A 16,195-nucleotide genomic window follows, 5' to 3' on the forward strand; every position below is an offset into this window, starting at 1 on the left:
GCTGCCGGGCGTTCGTGCGGGCGGCACCGGAGTCCCCGGAACGGGGCGGGGGCGAGGGGCGGGTCCGGTGTCCCTGAGGGGACGCGGAGCGGCGCGACCCCGACCCTCCCTCAGCGCCTCCCTCCGGGACTACATTTCCCAGCGTCCCCGGGGGTGGGGCAGTGCGGGGCCTGCGCGGTGACGTCACCTGGACGGGGCGTGGCCTACGCCGGCGTGAAGCGGGGCAAGCGGGGAAGGACGCGGGGCGAGCGCGCGGGAGGGCGCGAGGCCGCGGCGGGGCCCCGACCATTGGCTGCCGCGGGGGCGCGCGCGCGCGGGGGGGGGGGCCCCGGCCGTTGGCTGGGGGGGGGGGTGCGCGCGCCGGGACCGGGACCGGGAGCCGTGAGGGGCTGAGAGGCGGCGGGACCGCCGCCGGGAGCGGGACCGCCACCGGCAGCGGCTCCTTCGTCCCTCCCTCCATGGGGCCGGGGGCGGCCCTGCCCCGCCCCGCCGCCGCCGTCGTGAAGTGACAGCGCGCTGCGAGGCCAAGGCGCTGCTGCCGGCCCGGCACGGGGCGGGGGGGGGGAGGGGGGTGTCCGGTGAGTGAGGCGGCGGCGGCGGCCCGGGCTCGCCCCCGCCGCCGCCCGGGGGTCTCAGCGTGAAGGGGCCGGAGCGGAGCGGCCGCGCCATGAACTACCAGCAGCAGCTGGCCAACTCGGCAGCCATCCGGGCCGAGATCCAGCGCTTCGAGTCGGTGCACCCCAACATCTACTCCATCTACGAGCTGCTGGAGCGGGTGGAGGAGCCCGTGCTGCAGAACCAGATCCGCGAGCATGTCATCGCCATCGAAGGTGAGACGGCGGCCCCGGCACGGCGGGGAGAGGGAGCGAGCGGCGGAGGGTGCCCCAAAACCTCCCCCAACCCCTGGCCCTGCACTCCCCAAAACCTCCCCCAATCCGTGGCCCTGTGCTCCCCCCAAAGCCTCTCTAGCCCATGGCCCTGCGCCCCGTAAACCTCCCCCAGCCCGCCGCTCTGCTCCCCCGCACCAAACGTCCGCCAGTTCTGTTCTCCGTCTCAAGCCTCCCCCAGCGCATGGCTCTGTTTATCCACCCCCCCCACCCTTCCCCAAAACCATGGCTCTGTTTATCCGTCCCCCTCCCCCCAGACCTCCCCCAGCTCACGGCTCTGTGTCTTACCCCTCCCTCCCTGGTCCCCTTCTTCCCACCGCCACCCCACAAATAGCCCTGTCCCCGCCTGCCCGCCTCCTCCATGGCCCTACTCCCCCTCATCTCTCCCAGCCCATGGTCCTGCTCCCCTCCCTGCGCACTTCCCTCCATCTCCCCCAGCACCTTGCACTGCGCCCCCCGTGCCCCCCAGCCCGCGGGTCCTTGGGAGCTGCCGCCTCCCCGCTCCGGGCTGTCTGCCCTTCCTCCACCCCTCGTGGCTGGCGTTTTCAGGGAGCCGGAGGCGTTCTGCCTTGGTCCCCATCATTTCCTCGGCGCTGAATGCCCCGGGTGGCCCCTCTGTTGGGGATTTGTGGGGTTTTAGAAGTTGTTCTGCTGCTCTGCAGTTCTGCTGCTGTGCGGGAGAGCAGCGGGCTCCTTCGGGCCGGGGTACGGTGGGAAGGGTGATGCTCGTTTTGCCTGCAGAAGGGTTCGGGAAAATGAAATTTTCTTCCGCGCTCCCTGCAGCATGCGATGGAGACACTGTGGGGCTGTGGTTTGGTGGTGTGAAGTGAGTAAACAAGACGTGCAGCTGGGTTGTGGAGCGGTATCGGTCTGTGCAGTGGTGTAAAAACAGGTCGGGAGGCAAGATGGAGATAACGGCCCTCTAAGCTTAGATTTATGTGCATCTATCCCCGCAGGAGCACTACAGAGGCTTGAACTGCTTAGGGTGCACAAAATAAGGAATCGCCAGCGTAGGGAAGTCTGCAGATATTTTTTCTTAACTGTTGGTGGAGTTAAAAAGAGCAAACGGTATTGGCTAGGAATATCTATTTTGTGGAGAAATTTATGACTTATTTTGCATGATAACTTGCTGAGCTTCACGTCGTGTGCTTTTCCAAGTGGAGTATCCTGTCGCTGTTTTGGAAGGGATTCAAGGTAACAGAGTGTGATGTACAGCAGCTGAGATAGAGCTGCCTAAAACCGTCTTGTGTTGGTGGCCTAGCTGGTCCTTAAATGATACGTAATCAAAAAGTCCCGATGGAAAAACTGCTATTGAGATTGTTGCCTGAAAGATTTATTTGTGTGCCTCTTGAGCAGTGGAGCTTGAATAGACAGACATCATGGTTCTTGAAGTTAACATTTTGGGTTTAGTGTGTTGTGTGGCATGGCAGGGAGGCTGGCAGTGCCTGTCACTTATTGCAGAGCAGTCCCCACCAACTCAGTATCTGCATCTGACCAAGTCTGTGGTAGAGATTTGTGGATATTCTCTGTTTTATTAGTCACTACTGAGATTATGGTGTGGGGCTGTCCCCTCCTGAGGGTGCTCTGCCTTTTCTTTCCTCTCTTGAGGAGTTTAAAACTTATTAATGTATCTGGTGGGAAGACTAGCACAAGCACCGTCCCTTTCTCTGTGCTGCTGGTGTTTGGATTTCTGCAGGATGGATAATGCCTTCAGCAGAGCATTTTTTCAAGTGGTAATTTATACATGTTTCTGTGGTATAAATGTGTTTGTGAATTAAGATGCTTGGGCTCTAGTGATGTGCCAAGCTTGTGTGGAAGTGGGAGGAGGATGTGAAGCACTGGATGTAGTTATCTCCTTAGCATGTGACTCGTGTTAGTCTTTTCATGTATTAATGATTTCTGTTACCTAACTGTGGCTCAGCTCATTTGTCAATCACAAAGACTAGAAAACCAAAATAGCAGTCTAAAAACATGTTTCAAGAGCTGAGAGGATGAGTAAAACAGATAATTTGCTGTCTAACTTTTATTGGACACTGAGTCATGAGAGCAGTTGCTCTGATAGATGGGAACGATTTATCTAGATAATGAGTGTATTGTATGTCTTCTGAGGGCTCTTCAACTAGCTCTTAAATATTTAAAAATTGAATAGTTGCAGAGTTAGAGGTAAAACAACAGCTCCTCACCCCTTTGGATTACAACTCCACCAGGCTGTATTTTTGCTAAACCTCCTTTAGCTAACTCTTTCTCACTGATAGCAGCTTTTAAATCCGTGTGGTAGTGCCATGTGTTGCATGTAGGAAAAGCAGACATTTGGATTGTGGTGGTTGCCTTCCAGTTTTGCTGCAAAGAGTTTAGTGTTGTACTGATACTCCTCAAATCATAAAATCTTTTAACCTCAGGGTACTTGAGGTTCGCTGACAGGAATTGTGGTGTGGTTGGCATGTGGCTGCTGCGAGAAGATACGAAGTAACTTCCTGGAAGAGTTCCTTCCACTGCAACCAGAACTGTACCCCGTAAAAAGAGTATAGACTTGTTAGTTCAGGCTGCTTTAAACATAAACTCCAACCTACATGTGCTCCTTGAACTGCTTATTTAATACTCTCCTGCTCAAGAGAGGTTTGACAACTCTGGAGAAGAACATGCTTGGAATCTTAAGCAATTTGGGACTTCCAGCGGAGTTCCTATTACCGATTCCTAGAGTTTTCTTTCCTGTGTAGAGCGGCGCTGTCTCTCCAGCACTTCGGATTTTATTGGCAATGTAAACCCTCTTCCTTTTTACGTTTGGAGTTCCTCTTGCATTTGGAGCTCGTAGGAGTGTCTAGGCATACTTGCTGGACCAAAGACTGTTGAAATAATCTGAAATTCAAACTCCCCTTTCAGCAGCAAGTTGTTTATATTGAAGTACAAGAGTGCTATCTAATATGAGGAGAGCAAGTGCTAAACTGGGTCCTAAATTGATTTGTCCTTACTTTTTTGCACAGAGATTTCTTGCTTGTGTTACTCTAAGTTACATGTGATACTGGGTAAAACAGTTCTGGGTGATAGTGCTTCATTAGTTTTTCCTCAGTGGATAAAGGTGCTAAAATAAAAGTGGGCTGCTTCCAGGTTCTTGCATGTCTCAGAGTTGCAGAGTCAACAGTTCAAAAGCATTTGTTCTGTATTTTTTGTAGGAAATTCATGCTAAGTAGCCAGTCAGTTTTAGAGTAACTTAGACTGTTATGTTAGTTTAATGACAGTGTAATTAATATTATTATAATATTAATATTATAATAATTAATTATTATTATCTGGTACACAGACTTTACGATAGTAAAATCTGCCTTCCCATGTTCTGTAGTTCACAGCACCACTGCTTGATCAACATTAAACATTCCTCATACCAAGTATGTTGTGTGCTTAGAAACAGGGAGAGGAAATATGAATTGCCTTCAGTGGTCTTTAGGTTACTGAAAATATCTTGAGGTTCCACGGTGTGGTGATCTGCAAGGGTAGGTAACAGCTGAATATGTCAGTTCCAGTTTCTCACCGTCCAGGCTGAGACTAGCACTATATTTTTATAAACTTTAGCAAGATGGAAAACCAAGGAAAGATTGTGAAAAACCTAATTTTTAATGCTTCATGAAAAGACATTATAACACTTTAGCCAAGATGATGTACACATTATTAATAGTCTATAAAAATACTAATATACTTAGTATTAACATGCTGATGCAGCAGGTGTTAAGCATCTCAAGTAGTTATTATTTATTTAAGTGGAGGTTATTGCTTTAATAGGTAAGAATGCCATACCAGACATCATGTAGGTATGAGTTGCTGTGTTCCAGAGCTTTTTGTGATCTTTATTCTAGTTTTTCTGTTAAGAGTAAATTTTAAAAAAGCATGTTGTAAATGCTAGTTTTAATTTTGAAATTATGATTTTTAAGTGATTATCAAGAAATAATCTAAATCTTAGGGAAAATGAGATTGTCCATTTGGAAATACCTTGCTCAAAGCAGTGCAAAAATACACTGGCAAGCATGTGGGTGAGAGAAAATGGGAGAAGGTACAAACCTTGCTTTAATTTTTTCCTTCTGAAACAATGAGTACTGTTTCCTGAAAACAAAGTTACTCAGGGTGGAGCTAAAACTCTTGAAGGACAGGTGCCTTAGAGGCATCTGATTGTTGCAGCTCTCCAACTTTGCAGCCCCTTGAATGCTGGCATTGAGTACGTTGAGGGCAATGTTACAGCAGGAGTCATACTCAGTCTTGAAGTTGAGGCAGCAGTAGTGTCTTAACACTTCTGCTGCTATTGAAGGCTGAGACAAATTACTTGAGAAATGCATGTGCTGCAAAAGCATTGTTTTCTCTAGGGAAATACAAGACTACAACTGTTCCAGGCCAGCTTAGACAGGGCTTGGAGCAACCTGGGATAGTGGAAGGTGTCCCTGCCCATGGTAGGAGGTGGAATGAGATGGGCTTTAAGGTCCCTTCCAATCCAGACCATTCAGGGATTTTCTGGGTACTTGTTATATTATTTCAGTACATCAAAGGAATGATGGCGTCATTCAGCTATTTAGGCATCACTGACCAAAGCTGAAGAAACCCCCGGATATCACATAAAACAATTGCATCTAAAAACATAATAGCAATTGGCCTCTTTGAGCCTTTGTTCATCTGCATCTTGGAACTGTGGCTCAAACGATGTAATTTCACAGGATCAATCTGATTCTCCAAACAGCCATCTTGTTTCAGATTTCTGCGTGAGCACAACGGAGCATGGGAATGTGCTGGTTTTGTTGGTTTGCTGAGGGATTAAATCAGGGTGATTCAGGTGTGGGGAATCTGCCCACAGAGCTGGTAAGTGTATCCAGGTAAATTCTGAGCTTGCACAAACACAGTAAGCATCGACTTGGGTGAGGATTATTTCCTGTCACAGCCAGGGATGTTGGGGACAAGTCTCTTAATGCCCTTTTCTGCTGATTGTGCATGTGCACCTGTGTGCCCTGAGCTGTTAACCTGGCTCAAAGATAACATTCAGAGGGTGCTTAGTACTGAGGGTGCTGAGGCCCTGGCGCAGAGTGCCCAGAGAAGCTGTGGCTGCTCCATCCCTGGAAGTGTCCAAGGCCAGGCTTGCAGCAACTTTGGATAATGGGAGGTGTCCCTGCCTGTGGTAGGGGCTGGAATGGTATGATCTTGAAGGTCCATTCCTAACCAAACCATTCTGTGATCTACTCTTATTGTTTGTAGACCTCCAGTGTGAAAAAGTGGGTGAAATGCAGCACACGTTTTGCTGTTCGTGTGGCTCATTTGCAAATGGAAAAATACTTCTTTTTAATACGGAAGATGTCAGACTCCAGCGTGTGGGTAAACAAGAGCATTCAAATGCTTGATATTAACTGTACTTGCACAGTAAACTAAAAACTAGGTTTGGTAGTTGTTCTGAAGTTCCTGGAATGTCTTATTCTGGCTTTAAATTACATGCTTCACTGCTATTCTCTGCAAAAGCTGCATGATTAAATATCAGATGCTTTTGAGCAAGTGCAGAAGACTTACAGATCAAGAGGAAAGCCTTAAACCATTAACTTGTGAGGATAAGTTCTTTCTCCGGGGCAAAAAAAGGAGACCTGCTGTGGATCAGCTGATGTTGATGGAGCAAATGTGTTGTGAGGCTTTAGAGTTTTCAGGGAGTGTGCCGGCCTTCTCCCACCGTTTGCTTTGGGGGATTAGTTGAAATCAGCAGGCAATAATGCTGATACAAGAGATTGTGCTGCTGTGTATACATATCACTGTTTTTATTTCTATTTAAGTTGGCAAATGAGTCCTGCTCCCTAAGAGGGGGCACTCGGCAGTGCAGCAGATAGGACATTGGATTTGCTTTTGCTCAACTCAGGCACTTGGGAAAAGGAAACACTTTGGAAGCTGAGCTGCTGTGTTTGTGTTCTGCATAGTACTGAGCAGTAACAAAATGGCAATTGTGGTTTCCAGAAGGTGCTCAAGCTAAGTATCTTCACAAGACTTATTTTCCAATTAGGAGAAGTGCTTCTTTTCCAGGACTTGAGTGACCATGGTCTTAGCCTTAACTTTGCCACCTGAAGGAATAGGTTTGTATCTTTGATCATGCTGTGAAAACTGAGATGAGAATATGAGATAGGTCATTAATTGCTAGTAATTAAGGGATGCACTTATAACTGTAAGGCTGCAATATGTTTGTAAGTGAAATTTAAAAATTCCACATTGTAGGGCTGCAGTATGTTTGTAAGTGAAATTAAAAAATCCCACATTGTTTTTGGCTAATGAGAGAGGCTTGGAGTAGTGCCAGGCAGTTGAACAACTCCCCAGACTTCAGTAATACTCTGTTCTCTACTGCGTCACCACTGGGATTGGTTTTGTCCTTACCAATAAGCAAGGTGAATGATAGTGTTGGTATTTTTAGTAAATCTTTGAAGAAAAGGTAATATAAGCTCCAAAAAAATCTCTGAACTCAGTTGCATCTCAACTCTGTGACCTTTTGCTGACAGTGCATTTCAAATATCCCTTTCTGCAATTGTTAGTTTTTATGTGAGGGTTTTTTTGTGTGACCTTAGTACACACAGCTTTATATCAGCTGTGGAACAAATCCGAAATGATTGCTTAATAATCTACAGTGGATAAAGTTTTCTGTTCTGAGACAGCAAGTGGTATATTCAATAGTTTTGATAATCCTAATGTCTGTGGGAGTAAGAGATTTGTCTTCTGTTATATTAGTTTTTGTCCTTGACTGCCTTTAAGCACTGTTTGTACTTTGAGTCACCTGTACTGAGGGAGAGCTGTGGCTCAGCTTCTCTTTTGTGTTCCTGCCTGTCTTCACACCATGAAATACAGCGAAGACAGTGCCAGATGTGGACAAGTTGGGATGCTGCTGATTTTTGATGTTTGACTTTTCTGATTTCTATGGAGAGTGAAAAGGAGGGTGATTTTAACCTAGTGTCTGTAAGGAGAGACTTTTCAACTACTTCCTAGTAGTTTTTGATCTGAAGTTGTTTGCAGTTAATTTGTGCTTCTCTTGTAATTGTGCTAAGGTTATAAATACAGCATAAATCTTGTGATCCATGTTAGAAATAAGGTAACGTCTCACTTAGATGTATTTTGGCTACCAGGAACCTATTATTTTTTAGAAAGTTTGTTTTCAATTTTAATTCCACGGTGGAAACAGTGAGGATGTCAGGTTTCCTTGGTGGCGGTGAGTCCATTGTGGGCAGCTGGCAATTCCAAAGCCCTCTGGAAGTATTTAATCATTTTTTTCTTAAGTGGGTAGAAGCAGATGTGTTACTTAATCAGTGTGTGCACATTCAGCCTCATTAATGCAGTTTCAGGATCCTGACTAATCTATTTGGAGCCTGCATAGTGGTAGAGATGACAGGGTGTTAAGATAGTGGTACATTTCTAAACCAGAGAATGACTTGTTCTTTCACTTTTCTTTCTTACTGCTTAAATAAGCTTCAGTTAACCACTTCAGGAAGCCAAAGCTAAAACCACAGGGTTGATCTGTGTGAAAGATGTAATTTCAGTGTTTCCTTTGTAGCTTTACTAGTTTACATAGTTGGATAATGAATGTAAACCCAATGATGAGACAGTTACTTTGTTTGGTAATTTTCCCTTTTATCCCAAAGAAAGATACTGGCAAGCAAAGGGACTCTGGGGAACACTGGAATTGAATCTATAGTTTTGGGTGTATTGCCTTGTGTTTATCTGTGAAAAGCTTAAATATTTCAATTTTTTTTTTTCATTATTTTTAAAGGGATTGAGGAACTGTTTATAGCTTAGACCAAATCAATGCTCAACATGACTTTAACTCAAAACCTCGACTTGAACTTGGTGGTGCTTACATTTAAACTAAAACCACGGTTGTTGTTCCTTTTTGTAAATTTCTTATTAATTCTGCCACTGTCTCTATAATTTACAACAGTCTTCTTCAGTGCCATAACCAGAAGGAGGAATGACACAGCCAGTCAGTCACTGTTGCAGGGTTTTGTAGCATCCGTACTGGGTTATACAGATACAGTAGGTTCGAATGTGAGAGATCCTTATCTTTGTTTGAGCTTCTCATGCTCAGGCCAGCAGCCAGGACGCCTGTCTTTTTGGTATCACAGCAACTGTGCTCTCCAGAGGAAATATGCTAAAAGCATGGCACTGGAATGCCCAGACAGCAATCATTTAAATGGATCCTATTTAACCTGGCAAGTGCTAGTGTGTCTGAGTTAACGCCTTGTGTGCCAGGAGCTGTTTGCATCACTTGGGCGACATCCCAACTCAGGTGCCTGGCACGTGAATTTGGGGATGGCTAGTGTATGGACAAATGAGGAATTTTTGCCTAGTTAGAATAATCTTGGACTTGAAAGTTTTAGTGTTGAAGTGATGTTACTTCTCCTCGTTTCCTTTCCCCCCCCCCAATTCTCCCCCAGTATCTGTGGAACCCTTTGTTATAGCATCTCTAACAGCACGAAGCTGTGTTGGGGATGTTTAGGTTGGATTTTAGGGAAAGGTTCTTCTCCCAGAGGATGCTGGGCACTGCCCAGGTTCCCCAAGGAATGGGCACAGCCCCGAGGCTGTCAGAGCTCCAGGAGCATTTGGACAATGCTCCCAGGAATGCCAAGGGTGGGATTGTTGGGGTGTCTGTGCAGGGTGAGGGTTCATGATCCTTGTGCATCAGGATTATTCCAGCTCAGGAGATTCTGTGGTTCTTGCTGTGCAAGATCAGACAGTGTTTGGACAGCTGCTGGTTTTGCTCCAGCAGTGAATTTCCTCAAAGATACACCAGCCAAACTCAGGGAACAACTAGGGAGGTGAGGAAGGAGATTGAAATGTCTAAGGCTGTGAATGGATTGATAAACATGGAGTTGAAATACATGTCCAGGTCCAGGAAACAATCTTAAGTAGGCTTGCCTAGAAATTTAGGGAGGGTAGTTTTAGAGCTATGTAAATACATTATAGAAAGAATCTAGGAGTGTTCTCAAAGCATAGAAATGATTGTGGCTTCGCAGTTCAAATCTGTTTTGAACTAGGTTAGCAGGTGCAAATGGATGGAATGGTCCTTTTCCCTCCTGTTTTCTATACTGCTACAGCCAGAATTACTCATTCAGTGGAATTGCTTGAGGTGGCTTGAGCATTTATAGTAATTTTCATGTCTCGAAGGCAAAAATCAGGTCATCCCTCAGCCTTCCTGTGGCAGCTGTAGCACATGAATGCAGCCAGGAAATATATAAAGCCAACTTATAGCAGTAGGAACCAATGGCATTTCTTGTCATAGACTTGGCCTAAGAAATTGCCAGTGTTACTTTCAAAAAGTTGATCTGACTGCAGGGTGCAAAGGATCTCTTGGAAACTTATTTCATCCATTTAGTAATGCTGGAATAGTAAGAAAGAGTAATTGAGCTGCCATTGAATTCTTAGGTTAGAATATTGATGTCTTTTCTTTTGTAAATTTTACATAGTGGTCAGAGTTAGGCTTCAGTGACTGAGTTGTTCCTGATGTGGAAAGAGAAAACATTAACTAATACTAGGTCGTAGTAAACTGTTACAGCCATTGTGCAGGTGTAGGTGTTTATCTTTAGGTAAGCTGGTGTGACATGACAAATTTGTTAAGAAATAATCAAAAGTCAGAGATAGGCGCTTACTATCACTGAAGTGACATACAGCTTAATATCTGCTGCTCTGGGAGGCAGGGTATGGAGCAGCTATGGAGAGAGAGAAAGATGGGCTGTAAATCTCTGATTTGGATCACTGTTGAGCACTAAAACTGGAATGATAGCTTGGAAAGTGTTTACAGATGTGGGTATTCTGAGGATTCTGATAATAAAAATCACTTTGTAATGAATTGCACCATCTCTGTTTCTGGCCAGAAGGTGTTATTGGTTGTGCTGCCAAGGGTACAATTGTCAACTATCAAAGCTAATAAATAATGACAATGAAGGAAAATAATGTACCATTGCTGTCAGTCATGAACATAAAATCAATGATGTAGCAGAGTTTAAAGTGCTTTTGTAGTAAAGCTTTGTTCATATTTTCAATACATGCTAAAGAATTAATAGGATTATTTTCTTTCTACTGTGAATAAAGCCAAGTAATAGTTTTCCTTCCTAAAATTAGTTTTGGATTGCTGTTCAGGCTTGGGGTTGAAAGATCTCTCTGGGTCCGTGGGCCAGCTTCTGAGCCCCTGCACAGGATGGTGACATGAATGATGGATGATGAAACTGTAAGAATTGACAATTGTGCTGGTACGTTCTGAATACAGCAGAAATTTATAGCAGCAGCCTGAGTGCAGGTGGGACCTTGCTGGAGTGGTTTATCATTTTGCTATGGCAGTTGTGCTACTTGAATGGCAATCTGTAGTTCCACCCTTGGAGCTGAGTAAATGAAAGCAGGGAGGAGCAGAAACAAGCTGAGGAAAACGATTCCTATACCCTGAGGCAACTCATCCATTTAGTCCCCTTTCGTTATTTTCCTCATGCAAAATAAGAGTCTAATTTTAACGTGCATTAATTAAGCTTCAAAAATGCCTCACCGCTATGAGGTTGTGGCATTTAATAGCATCTGGATATACAACAGTATATGAGTTTATGGATGGAAGGATCCGGCTATTGACTTAATTGAAAATGACATTTAAGTAGGGTGGGGCACAGCTCGCTGCAGCAAAAAGCTGGGCTGACTACCCAGGTGTGTGACCCTGAGCTGGAGGGAGGCTTGTGTGTGGTAGCTGGGTGCCAGGTGATCAATACCTGTAGCAGACACCTGCCTTGATAGCTGCTTAATATCTGATAAAAGTAGTATTTGAGCTGAGGTCAGGAGGGCTAGGTGGCTTCCAGGAAGACATTACTTCTCTGGGAATATTTTGCTTACTGGAACATCTTGCTTGCCGCATAATAGGATTCAGTCAGAGGGTTGCTGGTTTGATTTATGATGCTAATTGGCGTGGTAGTTGATGTGAACTGCATGTACTAATTGCTCACTTGCTAATCCTCTCCAAATTATCTGACAAAAGCTTTTAGGATGGAGCATTACATGTGTTTTAAAACTGGTCTGCAGAGAAATGTAAACAATTGGGAGCCCTTGTTTTGCTTTAAATGCCGAATTCAAGTGCTGGTCCATTTTAGTCACTGTAATGTTAAAGGGGAAATTCAGTTGCTTTAATGTAGTCGCATTGTTGTTCTTCGTGGGATTTTAACAACAGCTGAAAAAATATTGCAGAATATGCACCCCCTGCCCCACCCCCCTTTAAGCTGGAAAATTGCCATCATCTATATGGTAATAGTTTTTATGTGTTATCTATATGGTGAAGGCAGAGTATGCATATCTGTGCAGCTTTTGGTGATGCAAAACACGGTGTGCCTTTTGAGTTGGTGATGTCAGTGCAGCAGAAACTGCAGTGGGAAAACATAAGGAAAATAAAATGGAGATACTCATGCAGTGTTGGGATAATGAAGGTATTTTGGCTGTGATTCTGGTAGAGGATATGTGCTTTGACTATTTTACTGTGCAAAACAATGAAGCTTAATATAAACCAGAGAGATTTTGTATTTCCAGCCTGATAGGCAAAATCCTGATGTTAGATTATGGAATGCAGTGGTCTAAAGAGATGACTTTTACCTTTTCTTAAATAAGCAAGAGCTGTTTCAGGAGGGAACTGATTCTTCAGATTGAGAATTGTACAGGCTGCTCTCTGTGTGAATGGGGAGGATTGCTTTGCTTCTGTAACATATTGGATTAAAGTGGGTGTTTGACAAAATGAACATTAATCTATCTCAAACTTAATATTTCAAGGTGATTTAGACACTTTAATCATATCAAATTTTCTAATTTGAGCCTGACTGACTTGCTCTCACAGCAAGCACTGAAATGAGATTACAGACAGCTGAAAGAAATTAGTCAATTTGGAAGCAAAAAGCATTTAAATACAGGTGTTTGGCTGTGATTTGAATATAGCCTGTCAACAGCAAGAGGCAAAATACTTCAGTGACCTAAAAAGTGCAAATATGTCCCTTTAGGGATTACTTGTTGTTAGGTAATGACATGTTATTAAAGTTAAAGCTCACGTTTATATCCCTTGATTTGCTAACTAGGCCAATAGCTTTTTAAAAACTCAGCTGATAAATGGGGAAAATTAATTCTGTCAGAATTTGTAGGGATGCAGGTAGCTACTGCTGGTGTTTTGGATGATTATTTTTTAAATTAATATGTAAATAAGGTGGTGTACTCAGGCTGAACCAGCTACCTGCTAGAAGCTTGAATACAAATACCATCGTCTTGGAAGAAAGCAACACTGGAGTGTTTCAGAAGTTGTCTGGTATTCCTGAATTCCAGTGAAAGGTGCTGTCGGAGGAGCCTGTGTTACCATGCAACGTGGAGCCATTTCTCCTCCTTGCCTGACATTCTGCAGCTGGTTTTGTGTTGTTCTCATACTGTTTCTCTACTCAGCAGATGGAAATATTGCCTGCTAGGTAAGTGGTGATATTTGATAAAAGCTGGTGAGTGAGTGATGCCACATTAGGGAAATGAAATATGGATAAATTACAGTTACAAAAGGGATTAGATCTTTTTCAAATAAGATCATTGAGGCTGTAAGTAAAAAAAAAAAAAATCCAAAACAACAACCTGCTACAAGCAGGGACGAACACAGTTGTATGAATCTGTGTTCTTCCTGAGAATGAACCGTGTCTGTTGTTTCAGCATCTGTCTCTTGTTTGCTTATGTGCACTTGATGCCATCAATAAAAAGGCTGTTCCTAGCTTGGTATGTCAGCAGAGACTGGACATCTATTGTCCTCAGGATAATATATTCCCTGGATAGGGATTAAGGTACAGGTTTCAGTGGGAATAGTGTGTGGAGAACACTACAGAGTGCCAGAAAAACCCTCTCCTACCCTGTGACTCTTGGTTTGGGTTCGTTTCTGCTGTAATCACTCTTGGGTCCTTGGGCTGTGTGGTGGGTCTGCTCTGAGGATCACCTCTGGATTGAGGAAAATTGTTAGCTGTGGGTGTAACAGGCACTTTTTACACATCCAGGTGTTAAAAACTAAAATGAAGAACAAGTGCAGTGGGCTTGAATTTGAAGATACGTGGTTGAAATTCGCATAAAGGTTTAAAAGAGCAGTGGTGATGGCAATTGGATGATACTGATTATGAACTGTCCTCCAGATTTTGTATTGCCAAATTGTTGTATTACCATCCTATGTAGACTCAAAAAAAAAAAAACAAACCCAAAAAGCAACAACAACAAAGAATTAGACAAGTCTAATTTTAGTCCAGTTTTTAAAGCAGACTGTAAAACCTGAGTCTTAGGAGATAGTACAGTAAGCATCTTGAAAATGTTGCCTCTGTAATAGTGACATTGGCTCATCTGTTGGCATCCATGGTGGGTTTTTTTTTTGTTTTGGATGCTGTGGCCAAGCTACTGCAGGAGCAATTCCACATTGAGCAGAGGGAACTGAAAGCCCAGTGTGGTTGCTGCTGGCCCTGGAGCTTGAATCAATTGCTAAAAATTTACATGCAGATGTGTCTGTCTGCAACCCAAAACACCTGAGTGAAAACCAATGGACTTGGAAAGCCGGGAGCTGTGTATGGGAGAGCTGTTAGGTTTGATGTCCTTGGCAATGTGGACAAGTAGAAGCTCTGATGCTGGTGAGGGATGTGACAAGGAAAACCATCTTGGGGAGAGAGCGTGGGATTTGTTTTCTAGGTATAATAGCTTGTAAGTAATTCCTATGGAGCTGTAAAAAATGGATTTTAATGGTTATATATGCTTGAGGTATGGGATAGTGAGTGGTTTCCTCACTTGCAAGGAGCATTTTTTGCTCAGAGTTTGCCTCCAAGCAGACAAACAGGCCATTGAAACATAGGTGATGGCTGGAATGTAACAGCTTCAGTGTACATTGCTTTTACTCTCCCAAACTTCTTGAGTGCTTGCAGGCTGTTGGCTTTTAGAAGCAAAAAGCAGCTAAATTCTTGTAATAGTCAGAGAAAAGCAACTGTTCTGGGAGACTTTGAGATGGGAACTAAAATGACATAACTTGAGAGAATTTTGAAGGCTTCTAGATTATCACTTCTGTGTGCTTGAATGTTGTGAAGATTTGCTGGATCTGGTTCTGCTTCTTGTCCCTGTGATTGCCAACTTTCAGACTAATTTCTATATTTAGGCATTTATATGTGCTATGTAATAATGAGCAGCTGATGTAAAAGCAAATATTTTTAACTGCTTGGCACTTGTTTAATTTGCATCTTACAGCCACTTGTTAGCAAATGTATGAATTTGCAGTTAACTTTTACCTGTTTGAAATAAAACCCAGTGTATGAATTCCTTTAAAAGAACAGTAAATCAAATTACTTGTATTTATGTTGCATTCAAATGGGAGGTGATGAGGAATCTTCCTAGGAAGGAATAGATAAGGGCTAATGACAAATTGTGATACAAGATGGAAATAACTGAGATAGAAAATCAGATCTGTTTTCTGTAACATGTTTTTCATCCAGGGGCTAACTTGCATAAAAACTGTTTTAGCTTCTGCTCTTTGTTTACTCTTGAGGAGGTGGAAGCTTTATGTTGAGAAAAGGACACAAAATTTGTTGTCTTCTTGTAACATGTGGCTGATTGCTAATCTTATGGAAATGATGTATTGAGCAGATGAGACCTGATTAATAATAAATAAAGATGCTGAGAGTGATTTTGGTAGGGAGGAATTAAGCTTTTATTTTAATTCTTTTTAAACCCCCACAGAGTAAAGCCTCTTTAAGCTAGTCAGGTAAGCAAAGTCTGTAACCTGAGGATTATATTACTCTGCTCCTTTGTGCCTTAGAATTACCACAACCTCCATTCAACTTGAATTCAAAATGAGGTGATGTGCTGCTTGATTCCCAGGTTGGATTTAGCTGAAAATAATACTAGAAATGTGCAAGACTTGTGGTAAAGTTGAGCAGCAGAATATAAATTTGCTAAAAACAGTTGCAGATCTTCACGGCCTTCTGTGAGAGTGTAGTTTAAGAGTGGGTGAGCCTGTGATATTTAATTTGCTGCTGCAGAGCTGATAGGCTGGTGGAGGGCTCTTGGCTCTGTTTGGTGAATTGCTGTCTTACACCTAAATGTGCTTTTTCTCAAGGAGCAGAAACAGGGTAGGGTGCTGCACAGAAACTCTTGCTGCTGAACACCTCAGTGGGCTATAAAGTAACTTCCAGGCCCTAACAAACTTGAACCTGTTTCTCTGGGAGAGAAGGTCTTTCCAACCCAAACCATATTAAGGAAAGGAAATCTACTCTTCATTCCAAACATTTGATTAACCTTGACTATGCAGAGTTGTTTTGTTT

General features: G+C 43.7%; 1 protein-coding gene across 10 annotated transcripts in view; it reads left to right on the top strand.

Annotated features, from left to right (window-relative positions):
- The first annotated feature begins 372 nt into the window (after positions 1-372).
- Positions 373-16,195, top strand: part of AGAP1 (ArfGAP with GTPase domain, ankyrin repeat and PH domain 1) — a 343,329-nt gene continuing 327,506 nt past the window's right edge. For all 10 annotated transcript variants that reach the window (XM_053981906.1, XM_053981905.1, XM_053981897.1 and 7 more), the window contains exon 1: positions 373-830. In XM_053981906.1, coding sequence (XP_053837881.1) covers positions 668-830 — 163 coding nt within the window. In that variant the 5' untranslated portion in view covers positions 373-667. The remainder of the gene's footprint in view (positions 831-16,195) is intronic.

This window comes from Vidua macroura, chromosome 7 (assembly GCF_024509145.1).
Source record: "Vidua macroura isolate BioBank_ID:100142 chromosome 7, ASM2450914v1, whole genome shotgun sequence".
Classification (NCBI taxonomy): Eukaryota; Metazoa; Chordata; class Aves; order Passeriformes; family Viduidae; genus Vidua; species Vidua macroura.